The sequence below is a fragment of the Abramis brama genome (genome assembly GCF_963993115.1).
Source record: "Abramis brama genome assembly, chromosome: 4".
In the NCBI taxonomy this organism is placed as follows: Eukaryota; Metazoa; Chordata; class Actinopteri; order Cypriniformes; family Leuciscidae; genus Abramis; species Abramis brama.
Window position 1 is genome coordinate 44,329,080 of NC_139966.1, and position 22,966 is coordinate 44,352,045.

General features: G+C 40.6%; 1 protein-coding gene across 9 annotated transcripts in view; it reads left to right on the plus strand.

Moving 5' to 3' along the window:
• Nucleotides 1-22,966, plus strand: part of sox5 (SRY-box transcription factor 5) — a 202,461-nt gene that overhangs the window by 145,404 nt on the left and 34,091 nt on the right. For 7 of the 9 annotated variants that reach the window (XM_084111806.1, XM_084111809.1, XM_084111807.1 and 4 more), the window contains 3 exons: nucleotides 17,507-17,593; nucleotides 20,624-20,796; nucleotides 22,080-22,148. In XM_084111806.1, the coding sequence (XP_083967932.1) occupies nucleotides 17,507-17,593; nucleotides 20,624-20,796; nucleotides 22,080-22,148 (329 nt within the window). The remainder of the gene's footprint in view (nucleotides 1-17,506; nucleotides 17,594-20,623; nucleotides 20,797-22,079; nucleotides 22,149-22,966) is intronic. The other 2 variants (XM_084111811.1, XM_084111812.1) reach the window with 1 other exon arrangement.

A 22,966-nucleotide genomic window follows, 5' to 3' on the forward strand; every position in this document is an offset into this window, starting at 1 on the left:
CTCTCTCTCTCTCTCTCTCTCTCCCTGCCCTCCCTCTCTTTCCCATACGCTGCTTCTAGACGGATCAATCACATGCTCGCATATACATGCACATTCATTGAAAGTTGCTCGGTGTGGTGGAAATGTAGCGCTGGCTTGTGAAGGGAAAGTAGAAAGGAAATGGGTCAGAAAGCAGTAAGAGAATAGTGAGAGGGGGCCACATGCATCTCACTCCCTGTGTGAAATCGGGAGTGTGTTAGTCAGCGTGTTAGCGAGCCGTTTGCTCACCTGTCCCCCCTCGCTGCTCCACTTCCCCTCAGATAAACAGCCCGAGCTGAGTCGTTTGTTACGATGAGATACCAGCCAAACTTATACTGGGTCAGGCGATTGTGTGTGTTTGCGCGCATGTGTGTTTGACCAAGAGCAGAGCATTTGGCCTTTATAAACGCGTGTCCGAGTCTGTCCCTAATCGACTGGCCTCAATGATACTGCACATCTTAAAGCAGTTTCCGTATCAACCTGTTACTGCTCACATTCACAGATTTATACATTGTTGCAAGTGGGTAAACAATTGGTCGGCCAAAATGGGTTTATATCTAGAAAGCAGGCTGGCATCATATATTAATATATGATGATGATTATAATTAGAAAAATTAATATATGATCATAATATATGATATATAGCAGAAAAGATTAATTCACCTCAATTAGGTGAATTAATGAACATTTATTTTACACAACATTTATTTAAAAAAGAAAATATTCAGCACAAATGTGTAGCTTGAAAATATAAACAAAATCCTTCCTGGCCTCCTCTTATCTCTCACTATATGTGTAGCAATATATTTCAGAACTGCAGCGAGAACAGTTTCCAGCAGCCTGTGTGTGTGTGGTGTGTCACTGTCAGGCAGCAGCGTGCTGGAGTGTGTGTGTGTGTTATTAGCTTTAGTAATGGAAAGAGGGCAGAAGGGCTATCAGGGGTTCAGAGGGAGCACAGTGTCTCTCTCAGGGGTCTGGACAGCAAACACACACTCACAGAGCACTTCCTGTGTCATCCACACACAACACACTCTTAAAGACTGACTGCAATCAGAAGGCTATGCTGCAAATTAACTTCATCCTCATCTTGAACTACTCCAAATCTTTGAGACGCTTTCTTCTTTGATGGTATGATCACACTCCTCCTCCTCTCCCCCCAGCTCTCTGTGGAGGAGATGTAGTCCTCACTAGTGCTTGGCAGTCTGTGTTATGTGGGGCACAGATGTTCAGGGTCTCCCGAGTGTCCACGCGTGTGTGTGTGTGTGCGAGTGTGTGTTTGTCAGCCTTGGCGCTGGGCTGAGCTTGATTCATGGTCTGGGCCCAGCTTTGGTTGGTTCCCTTAGCACTGAACCTTACACACACACACACAGTTCTCAAGCTGAGCATACGTGTCACAGCCCTTTACAGACAATGGTCTCATTCACCTTCCTGTGCCTCTCTTTGAGTCTCCCCACCCTGTGTGCTTTTACACACAAAATAGATCACTCCTCTCATCAGTAACTCTCATCCAGAGTCCATAAAGTTATTTTTGCCATACCTGTTAACTACGGGTAAATTAAGAAAATTTTCCAGTCGTAAATAGTATTTAATGGCTGTGAAACTTGTATTCTAATTATATATATTCAAATTATTTTGTAATTTAATAATAATAATAATATATATATATATATATATATATATATATATATATATATATATATATATATAATATAATATATTTACAATGTTATTATTTATTATGTAATTATTTTTTACATTTATTTGTATTTATAATTTAGTGTTCTGTAATATCTGTAACAGCGGAAGTGATTGCAGTATTAGAAATGTGAAGATTTATTCTTCATGTTTTGTTTTGTTTTTGTTGGCTTAATGCATAAAATATTCCACATACATGAGACAAATGACGAATCAGACTCGACTCTCTTGTCTTTTCTCATAAAGTTCTCCATCTCAGATGCCGTACAGCCCTCTTGAAGTAACAGCGTGGTCTTGTTTACGAGTGCTGGCCCCCTCGTACCGGATGGCCATGGAGTGAGCCGAGATTGATGGTTCAATTTAGACTTGACTAATTGAGTCCCTCTCCTTGCTTCTCTCTCTGTGGGATGCTCTGGCTTCAAAGCCCGTCCTGGGGTCAGCTGCTGCCCGGATGCCTCTATTATCTTACGCTGCCTCCACCGGTCTGGGGTCAGACTGGAGGTGGCGTTTAATGCACAGTGGGCCGTAAGTTGTGCAACTGCACTGTTTTATAGCATGACACTGAACTGTAGGGCACGTCAAATGGTGTTTTAAGATCACAGCGAGGTTGCACCGCACACACTCTCACATTCTCTTTTGTGAGACGTGCATGAGGGGGGTGTTCGGAGGCACTGGGGCATTTTATAAGACAGCACTTAGGCCCTGTCATTGTTAGCCAAGGGCTCACGCATTCATACCCCTCAATGAGAGAGAATAAGAAGGGCGGATACACTCTTCCATGAAGACGAAAGGGGCAGAAGAGCTCTGAAGCAGTTCAGCAGTGCATCTCTGTCTAAATCTCCCCAGGGTCTGCTAATCTGCTATATGACTGCTGCTGTGGAGTGCTTTCTCACACACACACACACACACACACACACACACACACACACGCATACTATAATTGGACCCCAAATACACATATATGCTTGGACACACACAAACATAGGTATGCACAGTTGTAGGTTCTTTTGCAGCTTTTTCAGGATGCATCAAGTAAGATCGAACAGATCGAACAAGAAAAAAACACCAAAGGACTTCCATATGCAGCCAAATACAGACAAATTCAGGCACATAGAAGGCGAGGAGGGCATGCTACGAGCAGTGAGAGCGTCTGTGAGCGAAGAGTGAGAGAGTGGGAGAGAACAACTTCAATGTGCAATTTCCAGCATTTGGTAGTAATTAGCTAGATGTATAAATTAACATTAGGAGGAAGGTTTTCACTGGAGTCGTTTGTCATTATCTTCCCCTCGTGCTCTGAAAAACGAGGTCTGAGTTAGAGACTGAGGACAGAAAAAGATACAATAGAGAACTACACAAAACCAAAATATGGATTTGTAGAGGTTATTGAAAGAGAGAGATTGTTGTTAGAGTTGTAACCTGAAGAAATCTAAAGCTGTTTCCCTTGATTTGTCTCTTTCTTTTGCTCTATTTTTACTTACTTTTAGTACCTGATAAGTGTTGATTAATCTTATAATTTTGACAACCCACCCATAAGAATGAATAATGACAAATGAAATAATACCTCAGTACTCTTACTGTACTCAGTCAGCAATTGTCTCAGAAACATCTGAGTCAAAGTTGATAATTGAACACTCAAAGAGCAATAAATCTTTTCCTCTGGGTATATCTGTTTAAAAATGATGCAATCCAAACTGATAGACAAACAGACGCCTTCTGAATAAAGTTGTTTACAATACATCTGATACAATACAATACATCTGTTTACAGAATCTAGTGCAACAAAACACCAGCTATTCTAACTCGCAGCCATTATAGCGCTAAAGATTTTTCTTAGTAACGCCGTCAGTCTTTACTGGGAAAAGCACAAGATGCCTCCTTTTTTTCCCAGAGTAGACGATTGCATGCCTGTTAATTTGTCTCCGGCTGAATCCAAGTCAGTGTACTTTTCTTTGAGGTTGGCAAAACAGCTGAACACATTAGAGTTAACGGGGCCCTATTGTGAATGAGCCATTGTTCCAGCGTATGAAAGGCACATTCAAGTCAGTTGTATTGAATTGTTTGGGTCTGCCTTTCAGTTTGTATTCTTCTGCTGCCTTGCACAAGACAATCAATAGGGATGAGCCTTCTCACTGGATGGGTGATATTAGAGCTGTATGCCGCTTACGGGATGGGAAAAGCTGTCTGAGGGGACACACACACACACACACATACTCACTTAGAGCCTTTGGCATAACAGCGCTGTGGTCTTTTTTTTAACTTGAAGTGTGGGCATCGGATTAGAGACTTTGAGATGGACGTCTTTGTGCATTACTTGTGTGTGTGTGTGTGTGTGTGTGTGTGTGTGCACGATTGTGATTGTGTGTCTAAAGTTTTGTTATTGACCTCCTGGTGTGGCATTAAGAAAGGCACAAAAGCCGGAGGTTCATGAATTAGACTGTGGCTCCATAGCAGGGCCATTATAGAGCTGACTGTTCCATAGCCACACCATTGTGGCTCAAGACTTGGACAGTTGCACACAGCCATCATTGACGTGCATGAATTGGAAATTTTCCTGAGCCGTGATGGCTGAATGCAGGGTTTGAACATGAGGAATCCATATATTAGCAGCTCCGTTTGCTTTGCTGGATTTAATGATGTGCCTGTGAATTGCATAATATGAATATTCCTTATGGAGACGTGTAGATGATGACTGATTTCATGAGATGTTTAAGAACTTCTTGGTATGCCAGTGCATACGCAATCAGTATGGAGAGGCAGCGCCCTGAAAAATAATCAGTTCGCACAAATAAAGTGAGTTCTTCACCGTTTGTTTAGTTATAAAGCTCTCAGACGTTGAGCAGTTGCGTGATTCTTATGCTAATTTGCAGAGCACACCCATATCTATTAACATGCTAATTTTATTTTGTGTGTGTTGGCATTTTTGAAGCTAATGCTAAATAATGGAATACAATATCCCATGAATATTCATTGCAACTTTTAAAAACTGAGCGAGCTCTATAAAATATCACTCACCCCTCTCTTTGATCATGCTTTAGTAGATAGAGAGCTTTCTGAATCTCCATCACAGCACTTTTTTTCCCAATCACACTGGTGACGTTTTTGAAACTGTATGTGTGTGTGTGATTTCTGTAAAGGGAGTCAAGGCAAGAGGAAATATAGCAATAGCAGGCATGTGCATATGGTTGGACCACTAGGCTTTGGCGTACTGTTGCATTATGGGTAATTGCGGGTCAGTGGTTGTTGGTTATTTTGATGTGGCGTTAGAGGCCTTGCACTAACTCGCAAATCCCTTCCCCATATCCATTACGCACCCCTGTAAATCTAAATCCAAGTCCATTCTCTTCTTTTCTAACACACAGACACACTCACTTGAGCCTCAGCAGGGTTAAAAAGGGATATGTTAAGTAAATTACAAAGCAGGTTTAGGTTTATTTGCTTGGGTTGGAGTAGATAAGAACAAACAGTGGATGTGCACAGGCCAAATGTCAGGGGCTGTGTACACACTTGCTCACCCACACAACATGTAGAGTATGTAAAAACACACACAAAAAAGTCTTCGGTAAAGGTAAACACACAGAAGTCAGTTTGTCGGGATATTTTTCTGTTAAAGATTGATTTTAGTCCAGAAACAAGTATTAAAACTTCATTGGCTAACACATTGTGTTGTGCACAGTCCTGTTGAGTACACTTGAGCCGCTTAGCAGTGCTCAAGGAGGCGATAGAGTTACCTTCAAATGACTTTCTCATTAAACTGGAAATGTTATATTTGCCTGATTGGCCACGTCCAGCCAATTTCATTGGTTAATTCAATCACGCAGTCACCTGTCAAGAAAAGTTCAGACTTAAGTTCAGAAATATCGTGAATGGATCCGATAATGACAAACAGTAAAGTTATATATCAGGATTTGCTACTAGTGCTATTCTAAAGGGTTAAAGTTTTAAGTTTGGAGATGGTAGTTTTTCAGCGTTGTGTAGGCAAATATCACATGACCTATGAAATCTTTATAATCAGTAGATATGTCGAATTTAATGTGATTGCAAACTAAGATCTTCCCTTGTTGATTGTAAACACAGCACAGTCTATCAATGACTCTCCATCACATACTACACACTCCTTACAGCTGCTCCACTTCCTGGTTTTGAGTGCACGAGACTGAATGCCGGTAGTGGACACCAGCGAGTGAATGAAGCTCCGGTAGGGGGTCTTTGAACACGAGGGGGAAGCTCAGAATTAACCCCAGCAGTCCTGCGGTCAGGCATCGCACTTTGAAATGAAGCAATCTGTCTCTGCTTTAGCGGTCCTAGGTCAGCACCCTTCGGCCTGCCAGAAAATAGGCCCTTTATTTGAGCCAGATGTTCAGAAACAAGCTAGGCGGATCCCAATCCTCCCTCTTTCCCTTCCAGTGTCTCTGTCTCTGCCTTCCTTTGCTCTTGGACTCCTTCCTATTCCGCCACTGCCCCCCTCCCCCCCTTCTCCTGTCCCATGGTGGCGGTGAGACTCTCCGGGAGACTCCGACTTCTCCGGGAGAGAGAGCTCTAGCCTGGCTGCACGCCCGAGCCTGATCCCCTGCCTGGACGTGGGGACCGCTGGAAGACTGAACAGGTGTTCTCCACTTTTTGATTTCAGTGCATTTGAATTAATCCTGTCAGCTCAGCTGTTAAAACAACTGTCACCCCCAGCTGCTAGTCATTTTAGGCTGGATCTGACACACTCCGCCAGTCTACGGCAGTCGCCGATGACATACACACACTCTCACCGTCTGTTCCCTGGCCCATTGTCACGGCCACAAAGCGACTTGCACACACACGTACATACACAGACGCATACGCACAAAGGAAATGCCTCGGCACATCAGCATGGTCCAAAGAAAATTTTAATTGAATGTTAAAACATTGTTTATGATATAAAGAAACTGATTTTCACTTTGAAAGCAGTCTTCACAATGAGCTAACACAGGTTATGTAGCCTGATGAGGTTTATATATTTATCTAAATGACAGAGAAATGTATTATTTTAAAGAAAGGCAATTGTAATTACAATAGACAAATGTAATCCTTAAATTTATAAATGTTTATTTATTTACATTTAAATGTATTTCTTTTATTTACATTTATCGTTTTTACTTTTTAGGTGTACATTTTTGCCAAATTTCTAGGGACAATTTTGTCCCCCCGACTATATCTATCTTAGTAAACCACACAAATGATCGTACATCACCTGTTTCCTTCTCTTTCCACACTATATATTTTTAATTATTGCCATTTAAAAGCTAAACCTCCTCTTCCTCTCCCCTTCACCTCTTCTCGCCCTCCTCAGCTCAGAGGTGCTGTTTCAGAGAGTGTTGTTCCTGTCGTTCAGTTGGATCTTTTTCAACCTCCTTTTCTTTCATCCGGATTCACATACCCCTTAGTCAGATACAGGTTACACATTCTGGCAAATGTTTCTCGCACATTTAAATATCTGTTTACTTCTTTTTATTGCCAAGAGCAGAGAAAAACGCAGTGGGTTAATTACTGGTGGATGATAATAAATGGTTGGTCGAGGGAGTGTTCAGAAACTTGGGCTGTTTAGTTTTTGCCCTGCCTTCCCTTTTTTATGCAATGCCAGTCAAGAGGGAATACATTCGTTTCTCCAAAAAAAGAAGAAAAAAGTTCAGGTGTGTGAGAAAATGTAGGATTCATTAGCTTCATTTAGGGCCAGCACTCCAATGTAAGTGTGTCAGGTTTTTAGTGTTTTTAAGAGATGAATTCTCTATCAGAGGGCCAGGCTACGTTCTAATTTTCTCGTAAGGCTGTTCTCACCTTTGGAGAGAGAGAGATAAATGGAACGCAGAACAGAAATAAGCACTCTTGCACAATAGAATGTATAGTTTGTCATGTGTTTGGTATATTTGCTTACAGGCTTATGACGTTTCGGGGACTTTGGACCCCAGTGTGCACACAGCAGCAGGAGAGCAGCGCGAGGTCGTGGATTTAGCCCCCACCCCTCTGTTGTTTTCTACACAGATAAACCTCTTCATACTTCTTTTTGTGCATTACTTTAGTCTTCCCCAACCTTTTTTGTTTTGTCTTACCACAGGCCTATAGTAATTCTCAAGTAATCTGTCATTGTTGCTTTTGTAACTTATATTATATTCTGCTTCCTGCGGGTGCACGTACCACTGGTTGGGAATCACTGCATTACAGTGCGTTTCTGTTTGAACGATACTGGGAACTGGGATAGTGTGCACACTTAATATTTTTATCTGATGACTATATTTGAGGACCTCTAAAGTGCCGCGTTCCAGTGCATTTAATATGTTAACATTATTATGAGTGCACTGTACAGACTCGCACAGTAAGGGTTTAAATAAACGAATTAAGATGAAACGGGCCGTTTTTGCTGTCCTGTACCCCTGCTGGTGACTAACCAATGGAAATGCATTATATAAGTGGGGAGGTTTTCCCATGACCAACCTTATCAAGCAATCAAAGTTTTAACTTGAAAGCATTTACCGCATCCCCCACCCTGTCCACCTCCCCTCTTCCTGTCCTACAGATGAAGAGAAAGAAGTTGAGGGATGTGTCGGATGGTGGGTGAAGGGGTCTGTTGGCTTTGCTGGGCATGGGCAGCTTCTTAGAGCTGTTAACAATCACCTAATGGCTCTCACATGGCTACCAGTATCTGGGAGCAGTGGAGCCCACACAATGCCGGCCATTCTTACAGCAAGCATTTTAACTGCCCCGGGCACACAGAGACAACAGCAACAATTAAATCCAGTGTAAATCCGGAGTGTGTTAGGGAAAAACATGTCTTTAGATTCCCTACTTCCTGCTTGCACAGGTCAGACGGAGCCATTTTGCTTATTGATAAGCGTCTGTCCATGCCTCCGTCAGGGAAAAAAGCTGCGTCCGTGAATGTGAAAGACATGAAAAACAATGTAAAGACAAGAGGAAGCAAATTGTAAAATGGGTAATAACTGTTTTCATTTTTCATTTGTTATGACAAGTTTAAAATGGAGACTTCTGAGTGGTTTTTGTTAGTTTTTTTCCTCCAAAATGCAAAGCAGCATTATCATGTCAGCATAGTCTGCCTGTGTGTGTGACAGGCCCGTGACAGCTGCTTTCTGAAAGCCACAGTACACTTCAACGTGACATACAGCAATTGTGATTTTAACAGACACCGCGGCCTCTGCCGTGCGCTTTGACAAATTTTATATATATTTATTTAGTTACTTAGTTATTTATTTTCGATTACATTCCAGTCCATGGTTCGTGTGATGCGGACTTTGTGATAGCAAGTGTTTGCAACCATATGTGTGTGTGTGGGTTGCCTCAGTCCAAAGCTTTTTTTTTTCTTTTTTTTTTTTCCTGCTGTCCCACAGTTAATGCATCAGAGACTCGGACGAACACGTTGTATTCTTTTGTTGTCATTTTAAAGTGATGTAATGAAAGCGGGTGGCGGCAGGGCCCCGGGGCTATGACAGCTCTCTGCTGACTGGGCTGCGCACGAGACACGCTGAAGAGGGGTTATTGCCACGAGACAGATTGAAAGTGTCATTTTCCATTATAGAGCACACGGAGGAAGCACAAATATGCCCTGGCCTACTTTAACAGGATGCCTTTGACAAGAGAAATGTGTGTGCTCAGAGAAGAGGGGAGCCCTGAGCCCAGCTTAACCCTTTCTTCTGACTTACCGCGGCACGAGAAATTACGCTCTTGTCGGAATCTGGTTGTAGCGCAGATGAGAATAGTTCACTCGAAAAAGAAAATTTAGTGTTATTGTGTCATGTTATTTCGAACCCATATGACTTTCTTTCTTCAGTGGAACACAAAAGGAGATATTTAGCAGAATGTTTAGCACAATCTGCTTTTTCCCAATAATACAGGGGGAGAAAAAGGTAATTTTACCTATTTAAATGATCATAAACATCAATTATACAAAGTACATTCCCATATATGCGAAACATAATCCTCACTGCATATTATATTTCAGACCTAATTGTCTGCAAACATTATATGTAATTCTTTGCTTTTAGCTTTTAAGAATTTTGATATGTTAATCTGTTCATGCTTATTCACTTAAAAGCAAAACTCAACAGTAAGCCACATTATAAAAAGGCAAGTGTTATGACTGCATGTGTGCACATTAATTAATTTCTATATGTATGTACAATTGCATATATTTGTGCGTGCTTGTGTGTGTGCGTATCAGTAGCGTGGCTGATACTCAGATGTATGCCAGCCAGATTTGAAGTCTTGGACGTCCTCAGAGAATGTCTTAATTTTCTCAGACTTTCTCACACGTCGTGATGGTTTTGCTCACATTCTTCTTCACAATGTCATGCCCTCCACGCAGTTATTTCAATCTGGCAGTGTAAATTTGGCACCGCGCAAGAGGTGCCAGAATAAATTTGGCGGGAGTTTTGGTTCAAATCAAATTGGACATAAGCACCCACAACACCATCTGTCAGAGAAGGATTGCAGATATGTGAAGGGCACAATTCCGTCAGAGATAAACGACTTTTTCAATTTGTAAATCTCACCCTGCAACTTAAGTTGGGAATTATTTTCCATTCATTTATGGAAAATTGATTTATCATCATCTAACTAAGGACTAGAGCTGAAGAGCACACTTTGTAGTACTTGTGGGACTTCTGTATCACACTACGCAAATGTAGTTTACACAAGTTTTTCACATATTCCACATTTCTAGAACATTCTATAAAGTTCAGTAAAATACTGCATTAATGTAAACTGTAAATTGTTCGTTAAACTTTTTACGCAAATTTACTGTCAGTTTATGTTCAAATGGTTTTGCAAACAATTTGCACCGTTCTGCTCGTGTTTCATTAATAAGTTCTGATGTTTTGATTATGACAAATTCTAATGAGGAACTATATATAGTTCCGTTTACCCATGATGTCATTGTTCCAGACCAAAATACTACCGTCCAAAAAAAATAACTGTACAGATGGAGAACAAACAGGCAAGGTGTTTTTCTTTTTATATTTTGTATTAGAAAATTGTGCCTGGTGACCGCTCTTGAAGGTAAAGGGTGTGTAACCTTTAACTTCAGCTCTGCTCTTTCTGTTGACTTCTGTTAACGCTTTACACGTTACGACTTCACACAAACTCTAGACTCTCACCTTATCTCACTCCATCGCGCTCTCTCCCTCCACGTTTCCCTTTTTTCCTTTCAGCTTGTCACCTCTCTAAGACAGGAAGGTTTTTTTGAGCAAAAACAAGAAAGAAGACATTCTCTGTGTGTGAGTGAATGTTTGTACGGAGTGTTGCTAAGCATTGCCTTTTCCTCCATCAGCACACATAATTGGAACTTTTAGCTTGAATGGCGGCTTTTGATGAGAGATTTGGTCCGATGTTTTTTTTTCTTTTCTCTTTTTTCTTGCTCTGTGCATTTCTACACTCACAGTCTCACAGTGTCTGCCGCGCCGGGAGAAAACACGAGCGACTGCTGATGTTTGAACGTCCTTTAGAAAGAATTTTCAACATGGTCTCTGGGCAAATAACAGCCGAACATAAATTGATCATCAAGGGTGATTATAATCATCTTTTCATTTGACAGGGGAATTCAGGAGCAGAGTTTGCACAGCTTGTTTGTTTCTGAATCAAACTTCTGCCGTTTGCTCTTTAAAATCTCATGAACTTTTTTTTAAACATGACACCCTAAATGACTACTGATCTGGACTACATTCATTGATTATAGTGTTTTAGTCACAAAGGCTGTAATTAATTACTAGTTTTGTGATTGAAACCCATCTTTGTGTGTTTGTGTTTACTCCTTACAAAGATCTAAGCGCAGCTGGACTCCTGTGTGTGCGCGTCTCGTGATGGACATTTATACGGCACTGAACTCAAAGTGTGTGACCGTCCTTTCTGTCCAACCTTAGATAAACTAGCTGGGTGCTTGTATAATTGGTTATTCAATCCTGACCTCTGTGGCGACTGGGAGCTGCTGCAGCGTGTTGCTTTCTGCCAAGAGCAGTCAATGTGGAGCCTGTTCTGGTGCTGTGTGCTGGGCCGGGCCCGAGCCAGGGCCTTTCCTGTGAGCCCTCCCCACCCGCGTGAAGCTGGCGCTGGGACACTGGCCCTTTTGTTGTCCACTGTGGGCCTGGCTCTCCTTGTCTCATTCCCCCTCCGTCTCCCCGCTTCTCTCCACTCCTCCAAAACCAACCCCCGCCCCCTCTTTCTTTTCCGAACAAAACATCTCATTGGCTTTGCAAATATGAGATAATTGGAAAAATGGAGTTGGCCGGGCTGAGTCAGAACGTTTGGGCAAAAAATAGCACCGCAACGGCGAGGCATAGAGAAACACAGAGTGGGTGATGAAATTATTTGTGAAGTACAGAGCCCAGACCGCCTTAAGTTGGACCATGGTGTGTGAAGAATGAAAGTGCACTCGCTGGTGGCACATCTTGAGTGGTTCTTCCACGCTTTTGGGCCAGGTGGCTGGACATCTTGGCTTTGGCTCTGCCAGCTGCTGGAGTCCTCTGGAGCCAGTGAACTTTAATAATGCCCCATAATTCACCTATTATTGCCAGATTAACTTTTCTCCCATTTTGGCATGGTTTGTGTGGTGGTTGGTGAGTTTATGATCTCATATTCCGTTTACAGATGAGTGTGCGCAACTGACGCACTTGTTTGTCAGATCTGTCTGCCGAACATCCTGTTCAAGACACAAATAGAGGTGAATGAGTATAGGGACAGTTCAGGTGTTGATGGTCCTCAAAATATGATCAAGAGACCCCATGGGTATATGTATTTTTTTTGAGAATGTGCGAGTTAAAATTTTATGTGGTCGCATTTGTGCGAGTGCATGGTCATGAAATGTACTACCAAATAAATTGTCTCTGGTACTACTCAGTTAAATTCACGCATGCGCAACAGAACGCCGTTGTATCAGCAGCTGCTGCAGTCCGTAACTTATGTTCAAAATGTTCTTACGAGTATTTAAATTATATATTTCAAGCTACATCGACAACTTTGAGGGTGAGTATTCTCTCATATCATGCGAAATCCGACTAGCGAATCGGTTTCTTAAATCGCTGTCTCCGTTTCTGAGAAAATTAATTTTAAGAAAGTTTTGCCGCTAGTACACTTCGGTATAGAACGCGCTATGTGGAAGTAAAGACGATGGCTGAGATTCTACCGGAAATACATCAGCAGCGAATTCGTGCATAGAGCGTATTACAAGCCAACGAGCCAGCATACAGCCTCTGACACAACTGATGACAAGAGCACAGGTGCGGACAGGGAGGAACCAAGTGAACAAAGGAATATAACAAATACATATTATGTTTATGTTTGATTATACAAAAATTAGGGCTGTCAAAATGAACACGTTAACGCATGCGATTCATTTTTTCAGTTAAACGCGTTAAAAATATTTAACGCAATTAATGCAGAATCAGATTTTTTCTTTCATCCATTGGCTGCTCTATAGTATTTTATCACGCTATCATTCATTCAAGTGCTAATAAACAATTCAAGCGCGATAAAACGCAAAAATAAGAACTGAAATCTGTACTGGTGGCGCGCTGTCTGTAAATCTCCTAAATCTTATACACACAACACACACACACACACACACACACAGGACTCATGCGCACAGAATGCCGCTTCAGACAGCGTGCAGCCGCATTGAGTTCTCTTTTACGTTTGAACGGACAAAAACACACAAAAGTATGCCAAAATGTTCACTTTGTCGAGTATCCTCGTAAGCACAGTATTAAATTAGTTAAAAAGTGTTAAATGAACGCAAAGAGTTGTGACAACATCGGATGCTTGTCAGATCCAGATCCGCATTGTATGCATCAGATCTTAAAGCGACAGCAGCCTAATAAACCCGCTTCTGTGATACATTAATGTAAAACAATCAAATCAAAGAAAAAAGTCAGAGAAAATTACAGTGAAGACTGAGAGGTGTTTGGTAACTTTATTCAATTTATGTATATTTCCTACCTAATAGATAAAATATTTAAAATATACTTTATGTTCTTTCTACATTAATTTGGAGATTAAATGTGAAATTATTACAATATAAAAATATATTAAAAACATAATGTTAAGTGTGATTAATCGCGAATAGGCTAGTTAATTGTTTTAATCGATTGACAGTACTAAATAAAATACAATCAAACATTAAAAAACATACGTGGTGTTTTTTTGATAGTTATTTTTAATGGTTTTCATTTAAAAGATTAAAACATTTTGCCAACATGAGGTCTTGTGTCACTGTCAGTCTTTTTACATCAGTGCAAAACTAGGGTACGCAGATTAGGACAACTATTCAGCATATATATATGTATATATGTATGTGTGTGTGTGTGTGTGTGTGTGTGTGTATATATATATATATATATATATATATATATATATATATATATATATATATATATATATATATATATATATATATATATATATATATGTGTATATGTGTGTGTGTGTGTGTGTGTGTATATATATATATGTGTGTGTGTGTGAGTGTGAGTGAATTGCTCTTTCCTTATTAATATTACACACATTTATGTTAATACTATTATTCATATTTTACTTTATTTGTGTCCCTCACCACTACCTTTAATTTGCTCACTATTTTTGGAAAAACATTTTTTAAAGCTGCTTAGAAACAATATTTCAAATAGGACCATTAGAGAGAAAAAATGCTTTCTCGCTTTATATCTTTTAACAAATATTATCTCTCTCAGTCAGGTTATGTCTAATTGACACATCTTGGCACAGACACTCCTTCTCTCAAACACACCCTTGCTCTGTGTTTTTCCACTGTTCTCTTTCTGCTGTACCCCTCAGGCAGTGCTGGTCCCACCAAAAATGTGCTCCCCACCTTGTAAGGGCGCATAGGGTTCCACCCAGCTGCCACAAACAAGACCTCTTTACACTAATGCGTACAAGCTGTGCTGCTGTATTGGAAATAATGGGACCAGTCTCAAAGTTTCTGCCCTCTCTCACTTCTGTTTCTCTCTCTTATGCACATATTTTGAATGCCGATAACCTATTCACATAGCAAATATAGGTATTCACATACTTTAAATCTGCAGTTAGTATGTTTATCTTTTATCTTTATAGAACATTTTATAGTTTTCTCATTCAGACTTGGCGTTTTCACATGGGTTTTATTTAAGTATTACATTTTTCTCATACGTTTCTTTTAAATTTCCTTGAGAGATATAAATGAGATCCAAATGAGACCAATTTGAGCATGCAGTAAGTGTATAGAGCTATTACATTAATATGGTTAGCTTTGGTCTTTATAAATATTAGATGGGAAATGTTTGAGTTCATATTAAAATATCTTGAAAATATCATATTAAAATGACTTTTCATTTCAGAATTCTGAGCATAGTGTGAGACTTTTGAAGCTGTAGGGAAGACATTTGAAAATAGTTTGCCATTTTTTTAAATTTGAGATGCAGGACACTCCATCAAAATTCTCAATTAATTTAAAGCCTCAATCCATTTAATCTCAATATATCGAAACAACGGAGATATATAAAAGAGATCTCATTTGTGATTTTTAGTTCACTACATTTAAATAAGAGTCTGTATTATTAGTACACTCATGTGCTCATGTAAAGTGGCAGGTTAAAGTCCTTATTTTAGCATTTAAAAGCATATGTTGTTTTTCATATTGAAAAAACTAAAAGCAACATCACAGGCTGAACTGAAAGGTGCTTCTATCAAAGGCTCACAGAAAAGGGGCGCCGCAACAGCCGCAACTTTTCTTCCCAAACCATGAGAGAGGTTGAAGAACGAGATCAAGACAGGGGAGCTGCCACAAAAGACAGATACATCAGCATATCTGCTTCCTTCTCTGTCCATTTTGTAGTAAACGATTGCACAGATCCCCGCTGCGGGCTGTCACATAAAAGAGGGCTTTCTATTTTTATTAATAGTTAAAGTGAAGGAGCTGTCAGCAGGGACAATAGCAGCCATGTTAATAAATAAAAATAATAACTATTATGGTGCCGCGGTGAGAGAGAGGGAGAAAGTACTATACTATACACGGAGAGAGAGAGCAGGCAGGGGGGATAGACGGAGTGGCCATTTGTTGAAACCTTTCGCTTGTCAAAGCTCTTGGGCTTAAAAGCCTCTGTCATTGTTACGCACAGATGCCAGAATAGAGGAGAGAGAGAGAGAGAGAGAGAGAGAGAGAGTGAGAGAGCCGAGGGCTAATAACACCTGTTGGGGTGACAGTGAGACAGCTGTCAGTAGAAACAGCAGCAGTGAAGGTGATTGGCTGAACTGTGAGGCAGTGCGTCCATAAACCAAAGACGTCTGTTACAGGCCTGAAAGTGTCAAACTTTGAAGTCCAGAGGCGAGACCAGGAACACAAAGGATATTCAGAAATACTCGAGGCAAGAATGCGACTAACTTTAAATTGCAGACATGCCACTGAGGACGTTTGAGCACTAATCAGACATGAAATATTTGGCAAGTCTTCTTCTATTTGGCAAGTCTTTGAGTGTAAGTGTGTGTGCCGCCCACCTGGGGCCTGTACAGTCTATCAGTCGCAAAGACACAGGTTAGTTCTCAGTGTATTAACTCCAGCTGAATTGGTAATGGTGCCACCTGGTGTTTTTACTTTGGTGGAAAAGTATTTAACTGTGTATGTGTGTGTATTTTTGCTTTTGGAGATGTGAATTTAAATTTTCCGATGGGTTTAGTGATTAAGATTTAAATGAGATGTTTTTCAAGAAACGATTTATTGTATAAAATAATATGGAAACAAACCCATGACCTTCAAATTGTAAGCGTCATGCTTTACTATCTGAGCTACAGGATGTAGAATTACAAAAAGAAAGAATGAAAATGAAATGGAAAGGAAAAGGAAATCATAATTGAATGTAAAGTTCGTGTGTGTGTATTTTTGCTTTTGGAGATGTGAGTTTTCATATTCCGAAGGGTTTAGTGATTAAGATTTAAATTAGTCTGAATGAGGAAAAGGGTGTTTTTAGACATGATTTATCATATAAAATGATATGGAATCAAACCATGACCTTGCCGTTGCAAGCATTATGCTTTACTCTTTGAGCAACAGGATGTAGAATGACAAAAAGGATAAAAATGAAACCTAAAGGAAATCACAACTGAATCTAAAGTTTGTGTGTGTGTGTGTGTGTGTGTGTGTGTGTGTGTGTGTGTGTGTGTGTTTGTGTAGTTTCTCAGCCAGCTAAAATACTGACTGCTGTCATTTACCACAAACACACACCTTGTGTTTCTCTTTCACTCTTTGTGTCGCTCTCTTCCTCTTGTTTTGTTTCATATCGTGGTTAATTGTTGTGATGGTGATGCTGGTACTGGTGTACGCATGTATTTGTGTTAGAGAGGAATACAGGGGGGGTGTTGAGAGTTGTTGTAATTTTCCTCCCTCTCTCTCTTGTTTGAGACGTCCGTCCTTGGCAGGTTAGTAATTAGCGTGTGGGGTGGAGGGGTTAGCGGGTCCGCGGGGTGTATTAGGAAAACAAAGCGCACAGCCTCGATAATGTGTCCATTGTACCCGGTGCATTAAGAGCCTCTTTGTGTTAGCTGGAGCATAGGGCTAATGATTGGCTAACAGCAGGTGAGGAAGCCGCTCAACTCTCTCTCTCTCTTTCTCTCTCTCTGTCTTTCTCTCTCCTTCTCTCTCTCCATCCTCTCTTCCTCCTGCCCTACTGTTGGTGCCATTAGAGAGACGGGCCTTTATTACAGCAAATGGACTTTAAATGAGCTATATTGTGGTGTTGCCTGCCTGTGGTAATTCTCTCTCTTTCTGTCTCTCCCTCCCCTCCAGAGGCCCCCAGTATTGAGAGGCTGTTGTCTAAGGACTGGAAGGACAAGCTATTGGCCATGGGTTCTGGCAACTTTGGGGAGATCAAAGGTAAAACGAAAGACTTTATGTCTTCATTTGACCTCTGAGAGTATGCATGTTCGTTTTCGGCCATTGATATATCTGTTGTATCTCTTTTTAGAGCTACAAAACCATTCGCTATTCCAATCGGCGACTGGGTCAGAAGAGCTGGTTTTGCAGTTCTAGTTTTGAATTGAACCTATAATCATACTTATAATTGTACATATTAAATGTCACCTTAGACATCTTCAAGCGTTCTGAGAGCTCAGGTATGCTAATCTACCTAGCGCTAGCCTCTTCGCCTGCCCCTGTTAATGATCTGCCGGGATGACTTGCTAAGCAACAGCCTTGCTCATGTTAGCACGGTTAATGATACATCCTGTTAGGTCGCTCAGCCGTAGCGAGAACACACTCCTCTGTCACTTTAACAAGCCTTCCTCGCGCTAGTGGCGTGTTCGCAAGGCTAACTCTGGAGTAAATGTACTTCATTAAGCTCAGAAATATTTAATCAACGAAGCTTGTTCACGCTCCTGGTGCAGAAAAGGGAGCGCCATTGATCAAGCCGTCGGTGCGGTAACCCCACTGTGATGACATTTTAGCAAGAGAGCATCCCCGCCATGACCACCGATGACTAGCGGTTGGAGAGGTCCCTCGCAACTGTCATCTCTTTGTGTGTGCCTTCAAGATCAGAAATGGGCACACAAATGTAAAAATCATTTTAAATGGGGTGCTGTAAGCAAGGTTTTCTTTGAAATATCACGTTTTATCCAATCAGGTACACTCTCAGTCTGTGAATAAATTTGTATGTTCACGTTCGGGTTTGCTTGCATGTCTTTGGGAATTGGGTTTTGTCAAGAGTGTGAAGTTTGCAAAACAGTGAAAGTTAGTAAAACAGCTGAAATTGCTTCTAGTTTCTTTTATAAAACAATAAAAAAAAAGGATTAAGCAGAGAAATGTTCATAAAAATGGTATTGTATAAAGCAAATTGCATTTTATTTTGCCACTAGCAGATATATTCCCTGAAATTAAACCATGGTTGATAGTAGAATGGTGATATGGAATTATATAAAGTATTATCGCACAGCTATTGACCAGTCTATGCATTTTATAGAACAGATACTGTATAAGAGAATTGTACTTTAAAAAGTCAACTAAATAAATTGCACAGTAAAGAACAGCCTGTGTTAACCACATAGGAGATGATTACAAAGTGAAAGAGACAGAATGAGAGAGAAAGATAGAAGAAAAGATGGAAAGAAAAGTGGTAATGGACAAATAAGAGCCTCGGGCTAAGCTCTTTCTCTCCTTCTCTCCCTCATGTAACACAGTACTGTGCTGCTTTAGGGATTTGTCTTTTAAGCCCAGTCATTAATTAGCAGTGAGAGCTGCTTGACAGGTATTACATTGTTACAAATTGGTTAATTACTGTGGTTTGTGACATGAGGCAAGGCAGTAAAGGCAGCCCTAGGATGTTTAGAGAGAGAGGAAACCACTTATTGATCCAAAGCTGAACTTTCAGTAGCCGAGGTAAAAAGCCTTCGGTTGTGATTGATGAGGCTGGGTGTATTTTCTTATGTGTGTGTATAAACACTTTCTGTCAACTCTAGTCTTAGGGCATCCAGAGTATATTGTGTCAGAGGTTCAGTCACATTTTAATGAGTGAATCTTACTGACAGTCTTACCGAGTTAGGGATGTGCAAAGCTACATTCAAGACATTCATCTTGTATAGTTTACTTAAGAAAGCCCTATGTTGGTTTATGGGGCATGTCCACCAACAATGATCAGATACGTTCTCGTTGGATTCTTTAGGATTCGTCCTTCCAGTAAAAAACAGCTGGACAGAGTGCAGGAGTCTCGAGATGCGTTTTAAACTATTTTTAACTTGCTATATTATGTGTTCTGACAAGGTGAGGATTTTTTTTCTGTTGGCCCAATCGGGAAACAAGAAATGAAGAAGAAATTATAGATTTATATGCATCAGAAAAATAAATGTATATTTGTTGTTTAATATTAGGGTTTATTATATTTCCGTGAAAGCTATGAATTCATGTGCACATTTTTGTTAGAAAACAATATTGTAAAATGTATGACTCATTTGATGCTAAATTAATCTAAATGAATCTCTTTTAAAACCCCACAGTTTAAAAATATTTAAGTAAATATTTAAATTGAATAAAATAAAAAATAAAAAAAAAATCTAGATAAATCATTCTGACCCATCCCTGGTATGAGCAACAGGGTCTCGGAAAGAAAGCGAGAAATAAAGATCACTTTGATCCCTCTTTTCTCTGGAAGACTCGTCAGTTTTCACACAAGGCCTTCCCTTGTCCCATGCCGGCTCGGATGCACACCCTCTTGTGAAAGCCCAGTCTGGGAGCTGTTAAGGGGAGCTGCAGGTTTATTTTTCCAACTGGCCGCCTGTGACAGTTGCCTTTATTGTGCATTGTTGAGTCTGTGTGTGTGTGTGTGTTTGTGAAGGGGTTACAAATGAAGCCTACTCTCACCTTCCTGCCAGGGCAAAGGGTCAGGTCAGCTGCTATGACTCCCTTCTTTCTCTAGCTTTCTTCATCATCTGTTTTTCCCTGGTAAGGAATGTGGCCCCTCAGAAGGTACAGGCCGAGAACAATGGGGGATTGTGGGCTGTGCAGACGTGTGTCTGTGTGTGTGTGTTTTAACGCAGATATATGACCTCAGACGCACAATTGCACACACATGAACTCATTAACAGACGTGCTCATTTGGACATTTGAACGCTTTAGGGGTTTAGCACACACACAAACACACACTCTGTTTGATTGGTGGTAGTCTGGGGTAATACCGCAGTGCAACGACATCCTGTCGAGTGATTTAGTCTTCCCTTCTTGCCGTCTGCTCTGGGGCTGATCGTATGTCAGAGCGTTCTCATCTTTAGCCGAGGTCGGAGGTCAGCTCATGCTAAATGTGTAGCGACGGCTAGGTAAACACCAGGGCGATAGCACATCTCAGGAGGAGCACATCTGGGTGCAAGGCTTCCTCGCCTAGCTCTTTGACCTGTGGCCTGTGCCCTTTAACCCCTGCAGGCACCCCGGACAGCCTGGCGGAGAAAGAGCGCCAGCTGATGGGGATGATCACGCAGCTCAGCAGTCTCAGAGAGCAGCTACTGGCCGCCCATGAGGAGCAGAAGAAACTAGCCGCTTCGCAAATCGAAAAACAGCGCCAGCAAATGGAGTTGGCGAAACAGCAACAGGACCAGGTTAGCACTTTTTCACCATGTTTTCATCAGTTATGCACATTTTCCAAAGACTGAAGACGATAATAGATGATAAGAGCAGGATAGGCTAATATATTGTTGTTGATATAAATATTTAATGATAACAGGAAAATTAAATATAAAAGTTTATATCAAATAAACACTTATTTTACACAATATGTCCTCAAAAATGTCTGTGTGGTTGAATTGGCCTGGTCGTCTAATGCAGATCCTAACCAGGCAAATAATGCAATAAAGCTTTGTGTTGTACCCAATGAAAACCCAAAAATCTTGAACCACTTGTATATTAATCGATTACATTGTCCTGATGGGCTGTTTTGTCACTTTGCAAAGCATTCTGCTTTTAGAAAAGACAGGAAAATGCCTGATGCTTGAAACTTATCTCATAATATATTTTCTAAATTGACTACTTGATGGTTAAGGAAGTCCTGTATATTAGGCTGGTTCCAGGTTCTCTTGACCCTGATCATTTGTTTCTTAAGGGGCATTAACATAAGCACAACTTAATGGAACAGAATGCGGAGTCTTGAGACAAATTTTTATAGGTTGTAAAAGTTTTTTGATGGGTTTTTTTCCGACACTGACAGGATGTTAATTAGAGCACCACCATAAAATTATTCAAACAAAAACAAATTAGAGAAAGATGAGCTAGTCAGCCTCAGTAATAATATATTATGTTTTTGGATAACTAGTAAATTAATGACCCATTCCTTCCTATCATGTCTGATTATGCCACTGTTCTGGACATTTAAATAGTACAGAACAGTGTTATCAGTGAGTGAACGTGCGTGGGGAGGAGAGGTATGGGTGTGTAACATTCTAACGTTCTTTACTTTGAACCACATTGACAAAGAAACCTTCTGTGTCTCCTTCCCCCCCATAAGTATGTGTGTAGCGTTTAGGTCCCCTCCAGCACGCAGGCAGGATACTAAAGGTGTTTGCATACAGAAGTGTGTGCTTTAGCTTTGTTGTGTGTATAGTTGCTTCTGGGGAGCTCAGTTTTACAAAAGAAAACAGATCAGTATTAACACATACACCAACACACCCCTGTACACACACACACACACACACAACGCTCCAGGACTGGGCGCCACTCCTTGGTAAATATGTATGAAATACAAAAGCATACTGAAGAGCTTCAAACACAGTTAACAGTCACCATACATGCATGTGACCCCCGCCCCCCTCCCCTCTGAACAAATAATGTCCTCTCTTGTTGGAAAAGAGTTTGACGTATGTGACAGTTTGACATGTTCTATCCGCAGATTGCACGACAACAGCAGCAACTTCTGCAGCAACAACACAAAATCAACCTCCTGCAGCAACAGATCCAGGTGAGTCTTTATATATATATATATATATATATGTGCATGTCCACTTGTAGACTTGTATATATGTTTTGCGTTTATGCTTTTGAACAGTTATGTTTGTGAGATGTCGCAGTGCGAGTCACTTGTCACCATGACCGCGGGGTTTCATGACAATCAAACATTCTAGTCCACCAATCAGCAATCAACCCCCCAATCACAATCAGCCAATCACAGACAAGCATCAGCACTGGTATCCAGAGTCCATTCTCATAGTCCTTTTTCTAGAACAATCAAAATGTAGCTACACAAACGAAGACAAAGGTTGGTCCAAAGGGTAGGAAGCAACACCTCTCAATCCAGAATGCATTGATAAGCTCAGGTGAAAAAAATCATCCAAGATTACTGACGGATTTAAGAAACGTTGATTATAAATATAATTATATTTATTTGAAACCTTCACAAAAAAGGTCTAATACTAAAAAAAACTAAAACACTAATTAAGAAAAGACTGTTCCCCCAAATGTGTGCATGCTGCATATTTGTATAGATTATCATGCAGTTAGCTTAGCAATGTTAACATTTGGAAGCAATTCTCCCATGCACTTCGAATAACATAGACAGTCTTTGAATTATTATTTTTCAAAGATTTTGAACAAAGCTTTTAGGTTATAGCATGTCAGCTGCTAGCTATTTGTGTGGTCCTCAAAGTAGCTGCCTATGAAGAGCATTTTCAAATCACTTAACAGGCTCCATTTTGGTTAATATGCTGCCTATATAGGTAGTAAACAAGCAGCGCTATGTGTTTTGGAAAAGTCTGTGTATTCAATCATATCAGCTCATGC